Here is a 22,679-nt window from a genome sequence, read left to right as displayed (position 1 = left end):
ATATGTTAGTGATAACAATAAAAAGAAGAATGTACGTAATCGGTGCTCCGGACGTGCCGGATGTCTTCGAGATGGTTCAACATTCTCCCTTGTTAGTGTCGGTCGGCTAAGAGTGGAAGTGTGCATGCATACATTTGTTTAGTGTTTGAAAATGTTGTGTGACGACTGAAGAAGTGAAGAACATGGTGGGGTGGGGTGGGGCGACGACCCACGTTCTTGGTGACTGAATAACAGAATAAGATAAAATGTCGACGTATGCCTAGTGTCGGTGCTTATGTTTCTATCGGAATTGGTCATGAATGATAGAGATGGGCATTTATAATATGCAGTTGCTCTAGTGGCAGTCTATTCGTTAGTTCCATACACACTCAGATTTTAACAAATGGCATCCCTAGCCTTTTGCCGGAGTCCCTTGATCGATACAGTACAATAGCAGGGGACATATTGAGAACGATGTTGTTTTCCTAATTTCGTATTTTTGGCTCATACGAATATCTTCCAAAATTTACCATGATGAAAAGGTACTAAATTATATGGACTATAGAACGTTACACATAATCATTATGAGCTATGTATATATATATATATATATATATATATATCATCTATTACACTTACCATTTACATTTAAATAAGAAGAGAATTTAGTATAAGTCATCATTTTTTAAAAGGGGTTTGAAACCTAACCTAGTTGGGAGACTCATCCCCACGCCGGTTCCATTTATTAAAAATATAGGTAAATTTTGCATCGGACGGACATATAACCTAAACTCCGAGCTACAACATTAGAACACACCAAATCCTCGTAGAGAACATTATGAATAATAGCATGAGTCTCCCCTAATTAAACGTTATCAATATGAGACAAGCAGATAAGATCAGTTAACCTATTAGTTACACCGTTTGCTTCACGATAAATGTGCATTTGTATATTTGAGTTTTTAAATATGAAAATATAAAATATATGGAGTTGATTCGGAAGTGTATGCTAAATGAAAATTCTGTGTATGAGAAAATGAAAAAGAAATCTTGTAGATCACCGTCATTGCTGTAACTGCCTGTAAGATCTCATTGCACTAATACACTTCTTTTCTTTTCTTGACTTGGTTGACTCTGAGGTTAAATGGTTTACAACCTACCCTGAGCTGGTATTCCCGATCCCATTAAAAGGTTGTAGAACCAGAACTTAGATCTCCATTCCTGTCCTCTCTCTCTCTCTCTCTCTCTCTCTCTCTGATATTTACTTAAACAAGTTGCCATAGCCCATAATAGAAATGAGATACTAGTCGGTGGCATTGAGAGCTATAAAGTATCAACAGCTTAAAAGACCCACAGACCCAGTTCCGAGTTCTCTTAGTACTTCGGAGGCAAATAGAATGCAGTGAGCAACACGACCCTACAGTACGTTTTCTCAGTCTACAATATCCCTTGTCATTATTTTCCATTAGATTCATGTTCTCTTGCATGTTCAAAGGTCTTTGCTTTTTGATTAATTGCATCCGATGAAGTTCCAAGTTTCAATCTTTATTTCACTCTGCATGTCAATTGCATACTTGTAATATAGAACCCACCAATTTAGTCTTCAAGCTGCTTTAATGGGAATCTAGTTATGAGTTATGACTAATGAGAAATGGGTTTGTTACTAGATGAGGAACAAGATGAGATCTTTATGGGTAGATCCAATAGCAAAAGTTGATATCTGAGGCTGAGGTTTCGAGCTTCTTTGTGAATTGATGAATCTGGTTTATTTGGGATAAGAATGAGCTTTTCTTGTTAGGCTGTCGTATGATCTCTACTTTGATATGTTATGCTATAATTTGCTATGGAATGTTCATACGTTCTTACCACAATTGCACATCAAAATTAGCAAGGTTTCATATTCGTGTGTATTAGATCATGGCTTGGTTGGTTTCCTCCATTAATATAGACTTCGTTTACGATTTGATAACGGAAACGTTATGGATAGCTGAGTTTCTCTTGTTATTGCCTCTCTCAGGTGTGTGTATAATTTGGGAAATCGCTCTTTTGGCCTCCCAAGATGGCTATGGGGAAGTATTCCCGAGTTGACGGGAAAAAGTCACTGAATTGTTGCTCAACAACTAGTTTAGTTGTATTTGTTGCATTCTGTTTAGTTGGGGTTTGGATGTTAATGTCATCAGTTGTTCCGATTCAGACTCAAAGTTTATCAACTGAGGAGAATCTGACCGATAAAAGTTCTAAGCAATATGAAGACAGTTCTGGTGGATTATCAGAAACTGTAACAAGAGAGGAAGACAGTGGCAGTGACTCACAGAGTGAAACCACCACTGAAAATATTCAAAATGTTTCACAGGACGAGTCTGTGAGTACAAGTGAAGAAAAACAGGAAGATGTGGTTTTAAAAGAGGTCTCTGAGGAGAAGGTTGAGTCTGAAAATGAGAATGGTGACGAAGGAAATCAGCGAGAGAATACCTCTGATGAGAAAACTGAGACCGATGAGGAACCAAAGACAGAGAAAGAAAATGATCAGGAAGCTAGTTCTGGGGATGGGCAGTCAAACTCAGAAGCTGGATCAACAGAGGAAGCAGGTGGTAAAACGAGTGAAAATGAACAGTCAGAATTAGAGGGTGAAAAGAAATCGGAGGGAGATGAATCTGCCGATGAAAAGAAGCAGGAAGATGAAGTTCCTAGTCATAACGATGAGGAGAAAGTTGAGAACAATCAAGACAATAATTCAGAAGAAAGTGATACCAGTAATAACAAGGAAACAAAAAAGTTTTCAACATCTAAAACTCAGAGTGAGTATAGTTGGAAACTCTGTAATGTCACTGCAGGGCCTGACTACATCCCTTGTCTTGACGATTTGAAAACTATTAGAAAGCTTCCAAGTACAATGCACTATGAACATCGGGAGAGGCACTGCCCTGAGGAAGCTCCCACCTGCCTGGTTTCTCTACCAGAAGGATATAGACGGCGGATTCAGTGGCCAACAAGCAGGGAAAAGGTATATCAGCTGTCAAAAAATAAACAATTACCTATTTTTTCACACTTGAAATTTAACTGTGTTCTTGGTGCATGATGCAGATATGGTACCACAATGTTCCTCACACCAAGCTTGCAGTTGTTAAGGGGCACCAAAATTGGGTTAAAGTAACTGGCGAATACCTTACTTTCCCTGGTGGTGGAACTCAATTTAAGAATGGTGCTCTTCATTATATTGATTTTATTCAAAAAGTGAGTCCTATTAACTATATATTAGCATATTATCTATGCATTCATTTGCATGAGTTGTTCGCTTGTTTGCTATGTCGGTCTTCAGGAATCTAAAGTCTGAATTTGAATACATGAACTGCCAATTATAATTCATTAATTTCATTTACATTGTCAACCAGTAGTTATATCGGTTAGGATTGGACAAAATTATACTGACTAACTGAACAGGATGTACCTGTGTTCCTTCATACTTCATTCCTATCTCTGCTTTGCTGAAAACCAATCTGTGGTGTTAAAAGTCTTTGCTTCCTGTATGGAGGGCTGGGAATGTGTCTGTGTGGGTGTACTGTAGTTGTTTGGGTTTTTTTCTTCTCTACACTCCGTGTACAACATAAGTATATGTTGTACAGAGATACACCATTGTTCTAAGACACCTGTACCTAATGAATCTAAGCAAAAGCTTTATTTAATATTTGTAGTTTTTAAACATGATATTCAGCTTGAATGCTTGATTATGTAATCATCTGGAGTTTCAATCTGGAAAGCATAACTACATAAGTTGTTGGTGGAAGTCATGTTTCGTTGCCTACTTTGTTGCTTAACGTGAAATCTTGTATTGGTCTTGCAGTCTCTTCCTGATATTGCATGGGGTAAAAGAAGCCGTGTGCTATTGGATGTAGGGTGTGGGGTTGCCAGCTTTGGAGGATATCTATTTGACAGAGATGTACTTGCGATGTCATTTGCTCCCAAGGATGAACATGAAGCCCAAGTTCAATTTGCGCTAGAGCGGGGTATCCCTGCCATATCAGCTGTGATGGGTACCACGAGGCTACCGTACCCAAGTTCTGTGTTTGACGTTATCCACTGTGCACGCTGTAGAGTTCCTTGGCATGTTGAAGGTAATAAATGCATGTATATACATACATATATATAGAGATTATACACACACACACACACGTAGATGCTTTAATTTTTCAACTAGGTTGAGTCTTAGAAAAATAAATCATGTAATATTTTACTTTTCAGGTGGTAAACTGCTCTTGGAGCTTAATCGTGTTTTGCGACCCGGTGGTTATTTTGTTTGGTCTGCTACCCCAGTTTACCAAAAGCTTCCTGAAGATGTCGGCATCTGGAAAGGTCAACTAATTTGATTTCTTCATTACCTCTGATGATATCTGAAAGTTATTTTGCTCCTACCTAACATACTCTGTCTTTCTTCCAGCTATGTCTAAACTAACTAAGTCAATTTGCTGGGATCTGGTGGTGATTGAAAACGACAAGCTAAATCAAGTCGCTGCTGCAATATATAGGAAACCATCTACCAATGAGTGCTACAATGAAAGAGCACAAAATGAGCCTCCCCTTTGCAGTGAATCTGATGATCCAAATGCTGCCTGGTAATTTGCCTTTCAATAGACAGCATCTTCCATTTTCATCTCTTACGAGTTTTACATAAAATCTGTCCGTTGCAACTAGGAAAAAAAAACACTAGAAAGTAAAAATTAATTTTATTAAAATTTTAAAAGTTTGTCTTAGGCCAAATTTGTCCTATTATATACCGTCAATAGTTTGTTGAAGTGCCTTTCTGCTATCAAGATGCTCCTAGCATTCTTTGTCGGTCAAATTGTTAACAATATATAAGGTGTCTATTGTTTCTGCAATATCAGGAAAGTTCCATTAGAGGCATGCATACACAAAGTGCCTGAGGATGCTTCAGATCGTGGGTCTCAATGGCCGCCGCAGTGGCCATCAAGGTTGGAGAAACCACCGTACTGGTTGAAGTCTCAGCTTGATGTTAATGGAACATCTGCCCCAGAGGATTTTCTTTCTGACTATAAGCATTGGAAGAATGTTGTGTCCAAGACATATTTGACTGGGATGGGAATTGATTGGTCTTCTGTAAGGAATGTCCTGGACATGAGAGCTGTCTATGGAGGGTAAGCAATAATTATTCTTAGCTACTACTTACTTTTCTTCCAATGGAAGTTCACTACCCGGTCTTTCATAAGGGTTATGGGTGAAGCTTGTGTACAATGTCTTTTTATTCTTATATTTCCTTTTACTCCTTTCTGAGGCTTTGCTTACAATTGACTGGATTTATTTTTCTCTTCCCCAAATACGAATAGCTGGGGCTGATTAAAATAAAGTTGAAATCAAATACTTGGAACGTGTTTATTTATTTTACATTTTAGCTGCAGTAGGGTAAATGTTGATCAATATCCCACTATGGCAAATAGTTTGAAAATTTCACAGTAGGGATTGGCGTGTCATATCCCCCTTTCTGCTACTTCTGTTTATTTTATACTGAGGCTCTGTTTTTCATGGTAGTAAACATGGAAAATTCTTTAACTTAATCTTTAACAATATGTTCTATATTTCAGGTTTGCTGCAGCATTGAAAGATTTGAAAGTATGGGTAATGAATGTAGTTCCGCCTATTGACTCTCGTGATACACTTGCAATAATCTTTGAGCGCGGATTAATCGGAATGTACCATGATTGGTGTGAGTCATTCAGTACATATCCTAGGACATATGATGTTGTCCATGCAGATCATCTATTCTCTGTCCTTAAGAAAAGGTATGTTCTGATTTTAAGATGTTGCCCTTCAGTTTGCTATAAATGTGCATTGTACTCCCAACCCTTCATCCACGTCGTGCATAATTCTTACTTGTCCTCTCTGGTCACAGATGCAACTTAGTGGCGGTGATTGCGGAAGTTGACAGGATACTAAGGCCGGAAGGCAAACTAATCGTATGGGATGATGCTGAAACCCTGAATGAGATTGAGAGCATGGCCAAATCTCTGCAGTGGGACATCAGATTTACATACTCAAAAGACAACAAGGGTTTGCTCTGCATTCAGAAAACGTTTTGGCGTCCTACTGAGCAAGAAACAATTCTATCAGCCATTGCTTAGAGGCTTCAATCTGTGTCTTTGACCGCCAAAGGCTTGGTCACTGGCACCATCAACCTATTGGGTATTCTTTTGTTGGCTAAAGCATTATTTTTCTGAAATCAAATCTCTACAAGTTAATTTTCATTTGGCGATGTATAATATAGCTAGGTGCTCTCAGAAGCCGTTTGTTCTCTCTTCCCTTTGTTGAAGCAGAGAGATTGGGCTTACAGCTTTTGTATTTTAACACTCTCAAACGTATAATTGTAAACTAGCCACAACCTACTTTGTCACTATCACAAATCATCTAACTTAGAATCCTGCTCCCACAAATCCCACAATGTGCTTGCTATTATGTGGTGGTGTAACAAGTCCTTACAATTTTCTTACCGCAAAGTTCTTGGTTGTTATCGCTTATCACCGTTGTAGACAACCATCACATATTTATTAACTGATTGGTTCCATTGATGTATACTGTACCCGCTTGACAGAGTGTACAAAATCTTCCTCTACCTGTCAGACATGTATTAGGTCAAATGTTAATTAACATTCTATTACTCTGATGTTATAGGTGACATTTTGGGTACAAATGAGAGTAGATGAAATTCGTTTAAGATGTCACAGATTCTTGAACACTTTAAAGCTTTTGCCAGACAAGATAGGTGATCATCAAAGACATGCTTCAGTAGTTTGTGCGAAAATGGAGCCTACCATATAGAGATAGAGTTCAGTTTCCATCCCCTTCCAACTCTTATTGTCCCAAATAATATAAGATTATCTTCCATCCGACATTCCTCTTAACTTTCACGATTATATCTCTCTCAAGTACACATGTGCATCAAATTCTTTAATAACGGATCTGCTTCTCTGCAAGGGCAGCTTGACCCTGTTAAAGGTTAGTCCCAATAATTATTTTTCCGAGTAATTGGTAGATTGATAGTTACCTACCTTTATCATCTTCAAGACAGTGCAGTCTGGTGATTTGAATTTTTGTTTTTGAACCTTAAAATTCATTGAAGAAAGTTAACGATTACAATCGTTGAAGAGGGCATCCCTTATCATAACGGGAGCAATTACAAACCAAATCTGGCTATCACAAGAAGCTAGAGCATGTTTAGCAAGGATATCAGCAACTCTATTAGATTCACGCCGAGCATGAATCACCCTAAAGTTTGGATGTCTCTTCATAATCTCCTTCACTTTGCTAAGAATACTTGAATTTTTCCTTATATATGACATGCTACAGATATAACTGGTACCAAACAGATAGATTGATACAGTAACTGAGCAATTTATATTTTATTGAATGCTAATAAGAATAAACACTTTTGAAGGGTCACTTTGAAATGATTCAAATGAACACTTGATCATTAATCTACGTTACTGCATAATAGAGAAAAGCGGTTGAAGAAGAATGTGGTGAACATGCTATAACATTTTTTTGAGTCAAATATGATGAACTTATTGTATAATTTTTTTTTCTTTTTATTTTGGGTACAAAATTCTAACATGTTCTGGCTTGAAAGGATTTCACTTTTTAACTGATGAAGACCAAAGACAAGGATAAATGGAAAATTGTGGTATTGCATACACTACCCTTTTAGTAAAATATATCAAGTACTTAGTGACATTACTGATGGGCATTCCCTTTTTATAGTAAAAATTATTTCAATGTTGGCAAGTAAGCCTACAAAAGTACTAAGATGCTTCTACTGAACTCCTTAAGAAACTTCTTCATCAACTTTTTCTTAGCTTAGCTTGTTTCTTTGGCTGTGAGTAAAATATGGAAATGAAAAGAAACATCTCCTCATGTTTGCATGATTGAAATTGAAAAACAAATCTCCATTAGTTTTTGGGTTGGTGTTTTCAACCATAGGCTTAAAGGGCTTCAATGATTTCTTCTTTATATTTAACAAGTTTGATGATAGCTTTACTGTCATTCCATTCTTGGCAGCAAAGAAAATAATGCAATACCCATCTCACATGTCACTTAATTTCAGCAAATTAAGTAAGCTGGTGAAATCCTCTTGTGGTTAGGTCACATTAGAGTAGGTGTGGCATTACTAATTTATCACCTTGAGCCACTCTGACAACAAGGATTTGTTACCATACACAAACAATTTAATTCCTATACCCAACTCATAAAAGGTTCCAATTAAGAAGTATAAAATCCATTAAACTCTTTTCTCTTTCACTTAAACAGATTCTATATAATGAGAGAAACAGCATGAGCTGCATAGCCTCAACAGTTTTAGAATTATCAAATACCTCACTGTCCGCCATTGCCACATCTTTTCTGAAACAATCAAGTTGGCAATCTCCTTACATTACTCAACTTGTCTGCTGCCTTCTCAGTAACTTGAGAGCACAAAAGTATTGAGTATATATCACTTCCTTCAATTCCACAGTGGAATAGTATTCAACAATGTTAGGTTCTTGGAGACACAAGTGCTTGCTCTTCACTCTTGTTGCTCTCATTCTTCTCTCATCCTCATCATCATCAGAAGCGTCAAGAGCATTGCCGAAGGACTTATTTGAACAGATGCTGCCAAAGAAGCTACCTACTCCTTCTTCAGCTCCCTCTAAGGGTACAAATTCTGCAACAAAGTCTTCCTGGAAGGCCTTCGAAGCTCGTAGGAACCTCCCTTCATCAGATGGAAAGGTCTAGTTTTATATATGAAGAGGTTTAGTTTCCATTCTATCTCTAACTAGTAACTGCAAAAAACATGCAATCCGTGGTACTGTGCTGATCAAACGGAAGCATGCAGAGATTTGAAATCAGCTTATGCACAGAACCATACCCCTTGTAGATTTCTTTTGAGTTAAACTGCTGGTACAGCCTCTTGTAAAGATAGGGAAGTAGATTCATTATTTTACAGGCTGAATTAGCTAGCAATCATAATTTTGGGACAGTTGCGGTACATGGAGCTTCATTTGCTTCGAAATAGGCATTGCTCGTGGCCATGTATCACTTACAATATATTCTTTGTACTTCTTCCATGGAGCAATATCTGTGTAATATGTATTTAGTTTCCTCCAAATAAGTCACTCAAACTCAACATGGCATGGTGATGAAGTCTTGACCAAGCAGATCTATTTTTAAACTACAAACATTATGTGGTGTCAATTCTATGTATTGGCAGGAGGGTCTATATGGATTTTCCTACCTGAGGAAAGCTATAGTTTCTGTCTAAATCCTTGCAATTTCAGCTATGTCTTGTTGACTGAATTGAGAAGTCGTTGAATCATAACTAATGACAGTGTTCTAAAAGGCTGTTTAATTTATGAGAAAGAAAACACAACAAACTGAATTAAGTCCACTTCGGCTCCAGAAATGCTTTTTTCTCAACAAAAATGATCTCATTTGCCTGGCAATACATATATAATTAACACTCAGCTGATCCATATATATCTTGTCAGACTCTGAACTAAATTAAAAACCAACAAGGTGCCTTATTATATCCGACACTCAAAAGAAGGCAGGTGAATCTAGTGCATCACTTGCATGACAATGCGAATCATCAGATTCAACAACAGAAGGGCCATTGTGTTTTTTGAGCTAGAACCCCCTTCCAGGTCAAAAATGCACCACCATATATTCCTTAAAAGTTATAAGTGAGAAAAAAGACAACAACAAAAAAAGAAAAAAGAAATGAGTTAAGCTTTCTGGGAATATATGGGCGCTTTGATTGAGTTTCTCTGGTTGGCAAACCAATTCTGCTGCCCATGTCTAGATTGTTACGGTTAATGAAACTACTCAATAAGTCAATATTACACGGTAAAATTGGAAATTTTGCAGAACTTCTGTAATCAAACATGCATGTAATTAGCCAATGATGGGCTGAATGAGTTAGGTGTGTTATAAAACACTATTTGGAAACAAGAGTATAACTCACTTAGAGGTCTACCTGAAAATAACTCGGAGCAGGTATGGAAAACAATAAGATGCTTAATTTTTAGAAAGCTAATTGTAATGTGGACAATATACAAACATAATCAACAGTCTAAATCTCCACACAAGAAAAACAAATTTGGAACCACTTGGTCTTTCCATGAACTGGATACAGTCTTCCAATGTAAACCTTTTTGCAAAGCCTCTCCTGAAACGAAACTCACTACCAGCACCGGGATTAAGGCTAAGACTTAGAGACAGGTTAGTCAAATGTTTGAAGGTTTCGAAGCTTTCCAATGGCGTCTGGGAAGTTCCTTAACCAGAGGTCCTCTCGAATTGAGATATTTCAAGTTGAATAAGTACATTAGTTCATCTGGAAATTTAATGGTTGGGGCATTCTCCAAATCTAGAACCCTCAAGAGTTTATTTCCGAAGCCAATTTTTTTTTTAAAAGTGACTGAAAGTACATCAGTAACAAACACCAAGGAAAGACCGAAGTTGGGACAAACCTTTGCAACATTCAAGTTCTCCTTCAACTGTTTGAACTGGCAGACGGCGAGCTCCAGTTTGTTCCATTCCTTAGCTGCCATCATATACAGCACAAAATCTTTCATTTTCTCCTATTGACAGAGCAAGCTCACGTATAAGATCGTGCATCTTACATGCTGGATTCCAACTACTGTACTTTTCTTGTAGCATACTGTGGGATACAAGTTCCATAAGATAGCCCGCGGCAACTTCTTCTAATGTGAGCCCTTTTATTTGTTCGACAAATCCTTCAGCAATCCACAATCTTGTGACTTTCATTACTGATGATCAAATAGTCCTCTGAGAAAAATGAACAATAGAGGAAACAGTTCTTCAGTCGGTAACTCGGTATGGTAAAGCATTGAAACTACGCAACAAAAGTGCTTTTAACAGGTTCTAGCAATGATTTGTTACTCAAATGCCAATTTAAGCTGTAGTAGACTTTGCTCCACTGATCCAATGGCTTCTTAGAAGACGTAACACCACCAAAAGCAACAATAGCCAGAGGAAGACCTTCACACTTTTCTACAAGATCCCAAGCTAACGCCTCAAGCTCTGGTGGACAAACTTTGTTATGGCAAGTGGAGAATGCTTTCTTGTTGAAAAGCTCCCATGCATAATTCTTTTCCAAGGGTAGGATACTGTGAATAGGGTAAGAATATCATGCTATGTCTTCCTTCCGAGTTGTGAGCATGATTCGACTTCCACATTCTGCATCTAGAAGTTCTAACTTAATTTCTTCCCACATGTTGACATCCCTCACATCATCCAGTACAATTAGATACCTTTTAGACTCTAAGAAGTTTACTAGCATATCTAGTAACCCTATAGCTCATGACATTCAAACTTTCAGGGTTCTCATCCTTCATTGTTTTGTAAAATTCCTTGATCAAGCTTCTAAGTAAGTCTTCAATCACATAACTTTGGAAGACAGTAAACCATGCATAACAGACGAAATGTTTCTTGGCAACTTCATTGCTTAAGGTCTTGCCAAATATAGTTGTCTTGCCTGAACCTCCCATGCCAACCACAGAGACAACAACTTGGTGCTGATCTTCATTCATCAGCCATCCCAATAACATCTGCTTTTTGTCTTCAATTTCATTGAGTTCTTCCTCCTTGATGAAAAGAGAATAACTCGCTTGGTTTCACACCCATTTGAGCATATCAAGAGAAGTATTTGTCCCTTCTATAACAGTGACACCATTTTTTTGATTTCTCACTGGAATGGCCTTAAACATATTGTAGTAATTTTCTGCAATTTAACGTCTATACCGGAGATTCTTTGAAATGTTGATGGTTAAAAGTCTACCTTCAATTTTCTCCTCATACATATGATACATGAATTCATCAACGTCTTCAACATCATAGGCCAAATATCTTATGCTTGCTACCCAAGTCTCTTCCCCTCGTGTGCGGCTGTGTTGCCCTCAGCATCATACAAACCAGTATGAAGTGTGATCAGATATTAGTTTGACACAATGAATCATACCAATTTACTATGTGTCATTCAGTCTATTGCAAATGTGATCCTTTATAACCTCGGTATACATCTAATTTATTGAAATACGAATTAATGAAAACTTGGGATATTAATGAGATATCAGAAATTTAGAAGTGTGGTGTGGAGGATGATGCAATCTATGAAAGCTCCCATGCATAGAAGACTTTTACAAGCTTACTTGTTATGATATGTATGCAGTGGTCTTATTAGGTCCTGCGCCGTCAATGGAGTTGTTTAAATCTTTTTGGACGAGCCTGAGTTGCACTACTAGATGATGCACCATCATCATCATCATCATCAAAGTGTTCAAGGCTTCTCTTGGTATTAATACCAACGTTGCTCTGCTTCAATACTCTTTGCCAAAGCTCCTCTGCATCTTCCTCATACACCATGCGCACTCCACACTTCTTCACTTGCACAATTTCCTCATCGAATATTCCGCCCCGGGATGAGGACAGAAATGAGAATACAAGCTGATAGTGGATATCCTGCCACTCATGTTGGGGGTAATGTCTATAACAGTATCTATCACGATGCAAATAGGTTAACCAAATGTGATCCAACGCAGGCTGACCAGTTTTTTCCCAAAACAGTATACCAAAGCCACCCAAGAATTGTTCATTGACCTTCAATCTGCAACTTATGGACCAATTTAACCATGACGGAAGTGGTTTCACAGGTTTGAACACGACACACAAGGCGAATCCCATGAACTTTTTAGTAAACCAACCTGGATGCAGCTCTACAGTTAAAGAAGACCCCGCACTTTGGTAACCGTACCACTCCGGAATTTCATTTCCAGGAGCAATGAAGTCAAAAGTCTGATCTTCAAAACGTCGTAACTTCAGGTAGCGTGTTAGCAATGAAAGTGCTATATTCCTGCAAGTCTCATTCTCCACCATTTTGAAACAGTTGACACATCTCGCTTCGAGCACCGGATTGCATTCTCCTTTTTTATTGGGCAATGTATCTAAAGATATGCAGTTGCTAAGGTGTAACCGTAGATGAGATGGAAGATCTGGTAATGTCTGAAGGTTGTGGCACCAATTCAAATGTAGATATCTAAGTCTGGAGAGTTGGCTGATGCTGTCGGGTAGTTTAACAAGCTGGTTTTTACTCAGATTTAAGCATCTCAGTGACGCTAATTGGCTGATGCTCTCAGGTAGCTCAACAAATTGATTTTCACTCAAATCTAACAATCTCAATGACGCTAAGCCTCCAAAATCACTGGGGATTGCTTCTTCAGAGAGATTGCAGTCACTTAGATTCAATTCAGTTAATGAATGCAAACCAGATAAACAAGCCAGAGATAATCCTGCCAGACTGGGACTTCTTTTCTGGAATAACTGAAACGGGTTGAACATCATATTCCATGATTTAGGTGACTTTGCTTTACATCCAGCAAGAGATAGTTCTTTGAGGTTTTTCAAAAGACCAATAGAAGGGGGCACTTCTCTTATGCCACTTCCACTGACATCAAGCTTCGTCAAACAAGCAACATGGCCCAACTCATCTGGCAATTTATCAAGCTTTGAACAACCAGAAAGATTGAGATCTTTCAGAGATTTTAAGCCACCTACACTGCTTGGAAGACACGCAAGATTCTTGCAATCTTTCAAGTTCAGCACAGTAAGTCTTTCAAGCACTCCAATTGTTGGGTCAACCTCATATAATCTTATACAACCTTCAAGAAACAGAACCTCGAGATGTGGCACACCTTTAAAGTTTGGAGTGTTGACTAGATTCAGAGAGTGACTCAGATCAATGGATTTCAAATTGTATAAAGGCTGCATGTCAGGCAAAAATAATAGGGAAAAAAAAATTAGATTCCATGATACATTTTTAACAATTGTTATAAGAAATAAAAGAAATAAAATATACTATAATTTATACCTCAGTTCCTACCCGAACATGTTTAATGCAACTGTGACGCAAACTAAGTTCGAGCAACTTCTGAGGGTTGAAATGTGATGGCAGAGATTTTGACGGATAACCCATCCAATCAAGAATCCGTAAACTATTGGGAAGATAATCAAGCCCCTTAGGAAGGTTTCCATTCTTAATCTTCAAGAATCTCAATCTGTTCATCATTAAAATTGATTTCGGGGTCACATCCACCTCTATTCCTGATTCAGTTGAGTCCACATATATGCCTTCTATTGTTTCAGTTCCCTGTCAAAACAATTTTTTCATACCATATATAATAACCAGATTCGTAGATTGACGAAACATATAATGTATAAGCAAGCAACAGTTAAAATCAATTGGCATACTAAATCGCTTACAGTATTTTTGGTCAAGACGTGTTTGATGTCTTCAAGAAGCCACAACCTACTGCACCTGCCTGGCTCATTAGGAGATTCCAGGTGGACAATTTCGTGACCCATTTCTCGGAGCAAATCATGCATCCATAGTCTTCCATTTGAAAGAGTCAAAAGAGACCTTTCAATGAGGACTTTTATTCCAATAATTGCAGAAACATCACAACTGGATAGGACGTCTGTTACTCGATCTTTTTCATGTCCATTAAAGAAACATGCTACGCTAGAAATATTTTCTTCTCTTCAGAATCTAGATCATTGTAACTTATCTTAAGCACGTCGAAAATTTCCAAGTTGCCAACTCTTCCCAGTTTTCTCAATGCACTCTTCCATTCAATCACATCTCTTCCGTGCAAAAAAGAACCCAGTACTTCAAGAGCTAATGGAAGACCTTTGGCATAATTTATAACAGGTTCTGTCAAACCAAGAAAAGCTTCTTCAGGATAATCTCTTTTGAATGCCTTACGGCTAAGAAGCTGAAGAGAATCAGTTCCATTTAAAACTTCGGCCTTCAATCTTCTCTCCACTCCATGTTCAATCAACAAATGCTCATCCCTAGTTGTGATAAGAACTCTACTCCCTGAACCAAACCACTCTTGGTTTCCTGCCAAATATTTTAAATGGCTAGAGTGGTTGACATTATCAAGAATGAGAAGAACTTTTTTGTGACATAGCAACCTCCTTATAATGGTGGCACCTTCATGAAGATCTGATATATCAGCCATTTTTGTCCAAATCCCCGAGAGAAGTTGCTTTTGTAAATTAAGTAGACCATTTTTTTCAACGGAGTTTCTTACATCAGTGAGAAGGAAACTAAATTCAAATTCGTGAGCGATTCTCTCATACACCAGTCTTACCACAGTTGTCTTACCAATGCCGCCCATTCCCCATATGCCAATGAAGCGGACGTCATTCAGCCCTACGCCTAAAAGCAAATTGACTTGCTGCAATCTTGAATCAATCCCAACTAGATTTTCTGCACCATTGAATGATGTAGGTCGCAATTTTTTCCATATAACTTCAACTATATTTGAAATGAGCTTTGATTCATACCTACAACACAATAGACTACACTTGGCAGCTTATTTATATGCAGATTTAGTTTATGAAAATGTATCTGCATTGGAGTTGATTTCTTTTATATCTTGTAATGATATTTATAAGAGGCCCCATAACCTATACAATTGGTTATCTGCCTAAATATTTGTTAAAAACATAATGAAGAGCACATAAATTAACTACTGAAAATTAATGGAAAGATTTCAAAAGAAAAGAGTATATACATACCATTCCTTTGCATTCCACCCAGAGATACTTGCCAGTTCTGTTAAAGCATATCTCCACCTTTGCACTTTCTCTTTGTCATCCCTAAACCTTTCTTCGTGACGTACGAAGGCTTCTCCAAAACTTCCCATTTGCTTTCTAACATCAGAGGGATCGACATTGTAGAAAATGGGCAGCACCATTTCTCTTGCTTTCATGCATTCAAGAATTCTTACAAGTTCATCCAAGCACCATGTTGACGATGCATAATTTTGTGAGAGAACAATGAGAGAAAATTTTGATTCTTCAATCATAGTAAAAACTAAAAAGTGCTGGAGAAATAACCTTCCCTTTTTGAAGTTCAGGATCATCCCTAAAAGTTATGATTCCTTGGTGTTCCAATGCAGAGTATAAGTGGTCTGTAAAAGTCTTGCGGGTGTCATCACCTCTAAAACTCAGAAAGACATCATATTTCCACCGAGGGGTTGAAGAAGAGAAAGATGGAGAGGTTGTTTGACTGCTAATTTCCACTGAACCTACTTGCTACTTGTAGAAGAGCAAGTGTCCAACTCAGTAAGAAACTCTCAACACTAGCAATTTCAAGGTTTGGAATCAACTAAATATCATAGAAAACATGTATTTGTGTGTCCCGGCATATCTTCCTCACTGCATAAATCCTAGAAAATATAAAATACTTTCCTATTAAATCAACTGAAAACACCATTCATTCTGAAAGGAGTGCATAATTGACTATGAAACAAGAAACATTAGCTGGTTTGGCTTCTGTGGTCGATTTCAATCCTTTGCTTACTCTAATTTAGGTATCTTAATAGTAAACACACAGTGACACAAGACACTAGCTCGTTGTAAACTAGAAAGAAATGTAATTGAGAACACGATTGGTGTCCAAATGATTTTAAACCCCACGACAGTTGAAGCTAAACGTGCATTAGCAGCAGCTACGAGTGCTTATATCCTATTTGACCAGAAGTTATGATTTGAAAACTAATGAGTTCCCAAGTATGCATAACTGTCTAAACATTCATAAGATTTCTGAATATGAATCTATGATCAATGAGGAATTGATGCATCTCTTAGAAATACTAATCGGAGAAAAAGACAGAAAACAAGATGAACAGAGAACAAGAACATAGCAACATATGTAAGCAAACTAACACTGTAATAAGAATCACAACTAGAGGATATATATAATCAGTTAAAACTTCACCAGAGTTTCGTGGGAATTCCAAGTCGGGATGGGATCGGCTTCAAATATAGCAGCTTTTGATCTACCCATTCATGTCGTTCGTTCTTATAACAAAGAAGATCAAGAATGCATGGAAGTAAAGGGATGGTTGACTTATGAGATAGAACATTGACTTAGAACTCCAGAAAACTGCCACGTGTCAATGGGTCCCCTAAAATGAATGAAATGACGATGTAGTCCCCAATTTCTAAACCTTAAAGGTCAAACCAAGACCCGGAGAGTGTTGGATCTAGTAGAGAGACAGCAAAGTGAGACGAAGGAGTTGGAACTGAATTCGATCTTTCTCTCGAAAATGGTGAAGCCATCGTCGTCTTCGTCGTCGTCGGCGAGCCAGGACGCCTGTGCCCTTTTCAATTCGCTGAGATCGGCTTACTCTGCCACTCCTACCACTCTCAAGGTTTGTCTTTTTCTTCTTCTTCTTTCTCTTTTGTATTAAAATCTGAACCAAATTTCTGATATTGGAGTTTTTCTGTTGCTTTTGAATATATCAGGTGATTGATCTCTATGTGGGTTTCGCTGTATCCACTGCCATCATCCAGGTAATGTTTCAGTTAGTTTTGTTTTACTGTTTACAATTTGATTCAATCTAATTATTGTGGAATTGGGGATGCCCCATTTTAATGTAATCTTAAGTAAATGGAAGGGAAGGACATTTTAATTGGCATGTGAAATGAGTCAGGTTTTCTGCTTGAACTGTATTTTCTGTAATCTATTCTAGTGACCAAGTCATGGTTTTTTTCTGAACCAAGTTGTGAAAAGAAGGTTGCTTTTTGCTGTGATCTGGGTATCAGGGTATGTGTATTAATGAAACTTAATTGAGACCCAGTTTGAATGAGTAGTGTAAAATACAGAACTCAAGTGTCACAAGACTTACAGTCGCTAGATTAACAAATCCGGGGGTTATAGCCTCTTATGTTGCTCATCTTGGTCAGAAACTATCAGACATGCTTTCTGTTGAATCTTTTGATCACTGGGCAATGGTCGATCTTAATTAACGTTTGTTGCCTTCTCCAAACAAAAAACAAATTAACGCTTGCTGTGATGTTGACAATTATGTCATTGTATTTTTGCGATCTAAATAATGTATCATCTCTTCATAAAGTTTTATCTCTCTACTACATTGATTGGAAAACTTCCAATGAGTATCTTATAATGAGGAATTGGTGGGGACTCTCAGATAAATGGTTGGAGAACATGTACATTAGAACTTGAAGATATCCATTGAACTCTAAAACCTTCATCCAACCATTCATTTGAAAGTCTTCATTATGTTTTCATTATAAGGTCCTCATCAGATGCTCTTCCCTATATTGAGGAATACACATAAAAACATTTTTCAGCCATTGTGAAGTCTTGTTATTTAATTAACATATATATTGAAGTGCTCAAATCTTAGAGAATTCACAAGAAAATTGCAAGCAGAGGAATTAGTTACAGCTATGCCAATTTGAGATATTTAGGTGTTATGAACTAATCTAAAATAAGTTAACTTGAGTGCTTGATGATCTTTTTTTACCAAGCATTTTTCTTGTTCAGTAATAGGAATGAAACAGCTTTGCATATCTTGGTAATCTTGTTATTTGACGTGCATTTCTCGAAGATGGTGCTATGCATCTCAACACTTTGAAATGCATCACACTAACTAGGATCACTAACATGTTCACAGTGTTATTTTTCTTTCAGTGTAAATGCATGCATACTGTTTCATGATCGAGTTTCAGTCATTTTAACTTTAAGGCTTTGTTAGCTAAGGTTTTATTATATGTGTAGCTTTTTGTTCCCTTCTGTCAGCATTATGTTAGCATCTGATAAATAAATGTATATGCATGCTTGGTTTGTAGAAGCTGGTCTGAGATAAGTTAACGTGACCGCTTGATGGTCTTTGTTACCAAGCATTTTTTCTTTTGTGTAATAGTAATATCTTTTATATTGTGTTTTCGTGCAAGTTTACATGTTTTTATCGGAAATTATTGTTATGCATCTCAACACTTTGAAATTAGTTGCATCATACTAATTAGGATTAACAACTTGGTGTTATCGTCATATCAGTATAAATTCAGACATACTGTTTCATGATTGAGTTAATGTCATCTGAATCATTGGGTTTTTTAAATTGAGGTGTGATTATATGTGTACTTTTGTGTTCCATAAGTCACCATTCTTCTACCATCTGTCAAGTAAATGTTGTTCCACACTTGGTTTGTAGAAGCTGGTCAGACTTAGTTAATTGCTTTTAAGAGGGCTTTGAAGCACCGATAGTTAATTGCTTTTAAGAGGGCTTCAGACGTACTGTTTCATGATTGAGTTAATGTCATCTGAATCATTGGGGTTTTTAAATTGAGGTGTGATTATATGTGTACTTTTGTGTTCCATAAGTCACCATTCTTCTACCATCTGTCAAGTAAATGTTGTTCCACACTTGATTTGTAGAAGCTGGTCAGACTTAGTTAATTGCTTTTAAGAGGGCTTTGAAGCACCGATCGTTGTATGTCAAAAGGACTTGAAGAACCAACTATGTTGATAGTTAATAATAAAACAACTATGTTGAACCAACTTTATTTTTAGGTGTTTGTCGGTGTTACAAGTTGACAAATAGAACAATGCAAATCATACCAATCAATCAAACAAAAGGTTTAGTATAGTTTTCCTCTACCTCATAGGTTTTATATTAACATATATGGACACAAGACATGAAGTTCTACCACATAAAAAGGATGATGAATATCATGATGTTTTAGGACATAGGCATCACACGAGCATGAACATGTAGCATTACCGTACATGAAAATGTAAACAACATATCATTGGTCTTAGTACAGATTTTTGTAAATTTGGGTCTCTGTTCTTCATGGTAAAAGGTCCTAAAATTTGTTGTTAGTTGGAGTGTATGATAGACTGTTAAAGGACATAAGCCTATAGACCACTTCTTTTCCAACCACCAATAGCCCTCCGTTTATAGTTACTATATTTACATGCTGAGGTCATGTTTCACAACACCTTTAGTCAGCATATCCACTTCTGTATTGCCTAAATAAAAGTTTTGCAACCTGATGCTGATTAATTCTCATTTATTATATCATCTACTTTGCTGCTATGACCAGGTTGTCTACATGGCTCTCGTTGGATCCTTCCCATTTAACTCTTTTCTCTCTGGAGTACTCTCATGCATAGGGACTGCAGTCCTTGCTGGTAAGAAGACTATCTAGGTTTTTCATCTTTGTGGTGTGAGACTTAAGATGAGGTTATTAACTCTGAAACCGACTAAACCCTACTTCTTCTTTTGCAGTTTGCCTCCGTATCCAAGTGAACAAAGAAAATAAGGAATTTAAGGTAAAGGTTCCTACTTGCACTTTTGTCCAATGTTCCTCTTCAGATTAATACGCAGACTCTAGGCTGTTTTGTTCCCACTGTTCCTCTTCACTATACAGTATGTTGTATACATTCTTATAGTTGTTCTTCAACAATTTCCTGTTTTCCTTCCCCATCCTGCTCCCTGACTGCTGTTTTTCTGGAACTGCAGGATTTAGCACCAGAGCGTGCTTTCGCAGATTTTGTTCTCTGCAATTTGGTGCTGCATTTGGTGATCATGAATTTCCTTGGATGAATTAGCACATTTTGGCCTGCTTTGATACTGTTTCCTAGAACAATGAGAACTAGATGTGATCGATGAGATATTAATATTATGTATCCGCTTGAGCAACTTTGCTTGCCAATTTGATCTTGATCTATTCACATGGTAAGTACATTTAAATTGAGTCGTATCTGGATTTTCTTATACATAATTTAGCTAATCTATAGTTGGTGATTGTGAAAATGTTGAGTTATGACACATTCCTCTTACCTATCGGTCTCAAACTCTCAAAAGGTAAATAATAAATACAGCAACGGTACCATGGGGTGTTTACATGGGTGTTAACTGGTCATCCATAGGGCTTCAGCTTCCAGTTCCATCTTTACATCATGCTCGATTTTTACACTTTGCTTCTCACAAACTAATCAAGTTCATGATGGAACATATTTCACATTCTGGGAAACGACCGTAGTGTAGAGTTTTTTTGGTCTGATTATATAGCAACTTAGAATAGGATTATAATACCTCCGCTTTCGTCTTACTCATAGCCTCATACTATTTCAGAATATAATTCTAAGAAAGCTGAGGTGAGGAAAAACGAATGGTCGACGCACAAAATCCTTTAGTTCTATTCTTACACTATTAACTCGGCCATCACTATCGTCAGAAAATTACAGAGTCAGGCATTATATGAAGTATCTTTCAACCTGAAAATGGCTAATGATAGTATAGCAGTATAACTTTGAAGCTTTTTATCAGGAAACGAGTTATTGCTGCTTTTCCACTTAAATGTAGAAGTGTTTCTAACCATAAATGCATCATTGTCTACCAATATTCCTCAACAGATTGAAAATTGCTTAGCCTAGTTTGTTCAAACCCTAAAAGATTGGATAAAAAGAGTCTGCGTACAGATAACAGCACCGACCAAATACGATGCCGAAATCAATAAAAGTCTTAAATGGATAAATGCCTGAGTTGTAGCACACAAGTAATGTCATACACTCATTCATTGTATTAAATTAATGAACAAAGGTAGACTACTCTTGGTTCTTTCGCTAGCTAGCTAGCTATACAAGTAGACCTGAAATTACATACGATAATTTGTGTTTCAAGCTTCATATGTTACATGGAACCTCTTGTATTTCTTGCTCTGGTACCTGCCATTTGATCTGAATCGTGTCAACCCCATCCCCTCTCCAATAGGTAGTGTCACGTAGTGATACCCTTTCTTTTCCTTAAAAACCTGATCAGGAGACACACCTCCACACCCCCTTATAGAGTGATGAAGATTATTCAGCACCACATTGCTACCCTTTGGATTTAGATTCATAATCTTTAACAACTTTAAGTACTCTTCAACCTTGCAGTCGATGACCGCAAAATCAATATTCTTCAGCTGCTTCACCACCCGTACCACACATGGATCAATACCATAAACAAATTCAACAACACCTTGAAGACCATTTTCCAGAAACAGGGTTTTGCTCATATTCTCCACATATTCGTGATGATGATTAAGAGGCTGAGTAATGCAGACGATGAGGCGGCCTCCGGTCTGCTTTGCGGCCACCGCCAGTGAAACAGTCAGCGGTGTTACGCCTTCAGATGTGATCTGTACGATTAACTTTGCTCTCTTCCCAGCTGCCAAAGCTGATACGAACTCCATGCATTTTGGTTCTATGATGCAGCTTCTGCTGCTACAGTCTTGATTGTTTTGAACTTTACACTGCAGATGGATCAAGTACGAGATGGATCAGGCACTGCATAATATCAAAAATGAACTATCTGACCCCAAAACTGGAAAAATATCGAAATTGAAAGAGTTTGCTATAACTTACCAGGTGAAGAGTGTGGAGGTAAGCTTGCAACGCAGTTTGAGGACACCACTCCATTGCCATTCTTGAACTCACCAGTGCTTTCCGAACACAAAGAGATATATTCTGTTGATTTCAACTTGAAAAGCCAGGTTCGAGTTTGTGGAAGGATCGAGATCTTTGGAGATTTGAAGAATATCCATGAAAGAGGGCATATTTATAGAAGCATGGGAAAAACTGGTTGCTCGCAGATATTAGTTGTTTAAGGTGATGGGGTGTCTTTCACTGCCCATTACGTAAAGACATGTGGCGTAAGAAAGGAGGCGATCTGTATGAAGTAGGTTAAATCGTGGCACATTTTGGGCATTTTCATGTGAGTGACTGACCAGAAAGGAAGTTCACATCCCAGAGGGAATTTAAATGATCGGAGATT

At 37.6% G+C, this 22,679-nt stretch overlaps 4 protein-coding genes and 1 pseudogene across 4 annotated transcripts; 2 read left to right on the top strand and 3 right to left on the bottom strand.

Annotated features, from left to right (window-relative positions):
* Positions 1–1,062: 1,062 nt before the first annotated feature.
* LOC126785287 (probable methyltransferase PMT24) lies at positions 1,063–6,373 on the top strand. Its single transcript, XM_050510923.1, has 9 exons — positions 1,063–1,401; positions 1,997–2,983; positions 3,064–3,213; positions 3,821–4,091; positions 4,219–4,329; positions 4,415–4,589; positions 4,860–5,129; positions 5,574–5,771; positions 5,882–6,373. The coding sequence occupies exons 2-9, from the start codon at positions 2,039–2,041 to the stop codon at positions 6,108–6,110; spliced, it is 2,349 nt and encodes a 782-aa protein (XP_050366880.1). The 5' UTR covers positions 1,063–1,401; positions 1,997–2,038; the 3' UTR covers positions 6,111–6,373.
* A 3,761-nt stretch (positions 6,374–10,134) lies between these two features.
* Positions 10,135–11,930, bottom strand: LOC126782953 (disease resistance protein RPM1-like; annotated as a pseudogene).
* A 149-nt stretch (positions 11,931–12,079) lies between these two features.
* On the bottom strand, positions 12,080–16,900 carry LOC126782954 (disease resistance protein RUN1-like). The gene is given in 7 exon segments (XM_050508310.1): positions 12,080–13,797; positions 13,904–14,182; positions 14,296–14,555; positions 14,558–15,384; positions 15,619–15,923; positions 15,925–16,137; positions 16,823–16,900. Coding segments are annotated over 7 exon segments (3,519 nt in total). The 5' UTR covers positions 16,892–16,900; the 3' UTR covers positions 12,080–12,231.
* Positions 16,901–17,086: 186 nt separating this feature from the next.
* LOC126785220 (dolichyl-diphosphooligosaccharide--protein glycosyltransferase subunit DAD1) lies at positions 17,087–20,622 on the top strand. The gene is made up of 5 exons (XM_050510842.1): positions 17,087–17,258; positions 17,353–17,400; positions 19,963–20,050; positions 20,148–20,191; positions 20,382–20,622. Exons 1-5 carry the CDS (start codon positions 17,154–17,156, stop codon positions 20,463–20,465), a joined length of 369 nt encoding a protein of 122 aa, XP_050366799.1. The 5' UTR covers positions 17,087–17,153; the 3' UTR covers positions 20,466–20,622.
* A 918-nt stretch (positions 20,623–21,540) lies between these two features.
* On the bottom strand, positions 21,541–22,667 carry LOC126782179 (uncharacterized). Its single transcript, XM_050507370.1, has 2 exons — positions 22,271–22,667; positions 21,541–22,158 (listed from the first exon to the last, which is right to left on the bottom strand). The coding sequence occupies exons 1-2, from the start codon at positions 22,328–22,330 to the stop codon at positions 21,541–21,543; spliced, it is 678 nt and encodes a 225-aa protein (XP_050363327.1). The 5' UTR covers positions 22,331–22,667.
* Positions 22,668–22,679: the final 12 nt, after the last annotated feature.

The sequence above is a fragment of the Argentina anserina genome, chromosome 2 (assembly GCF_933775445.1).
Source record: "Argentina anserina chromosome 2, drPotAnse1.1, whole genome shotgun sequence".
Lineage (NCBI taxonomy): Eukaryota > Viridiplantae > Streptophyta > Magnoliopsida > Rosales > Rosaceae > Argentina > Argentina anserina.
This window is presented reverse-complemented; position numbering and strand designations above follow the sequence as displayed.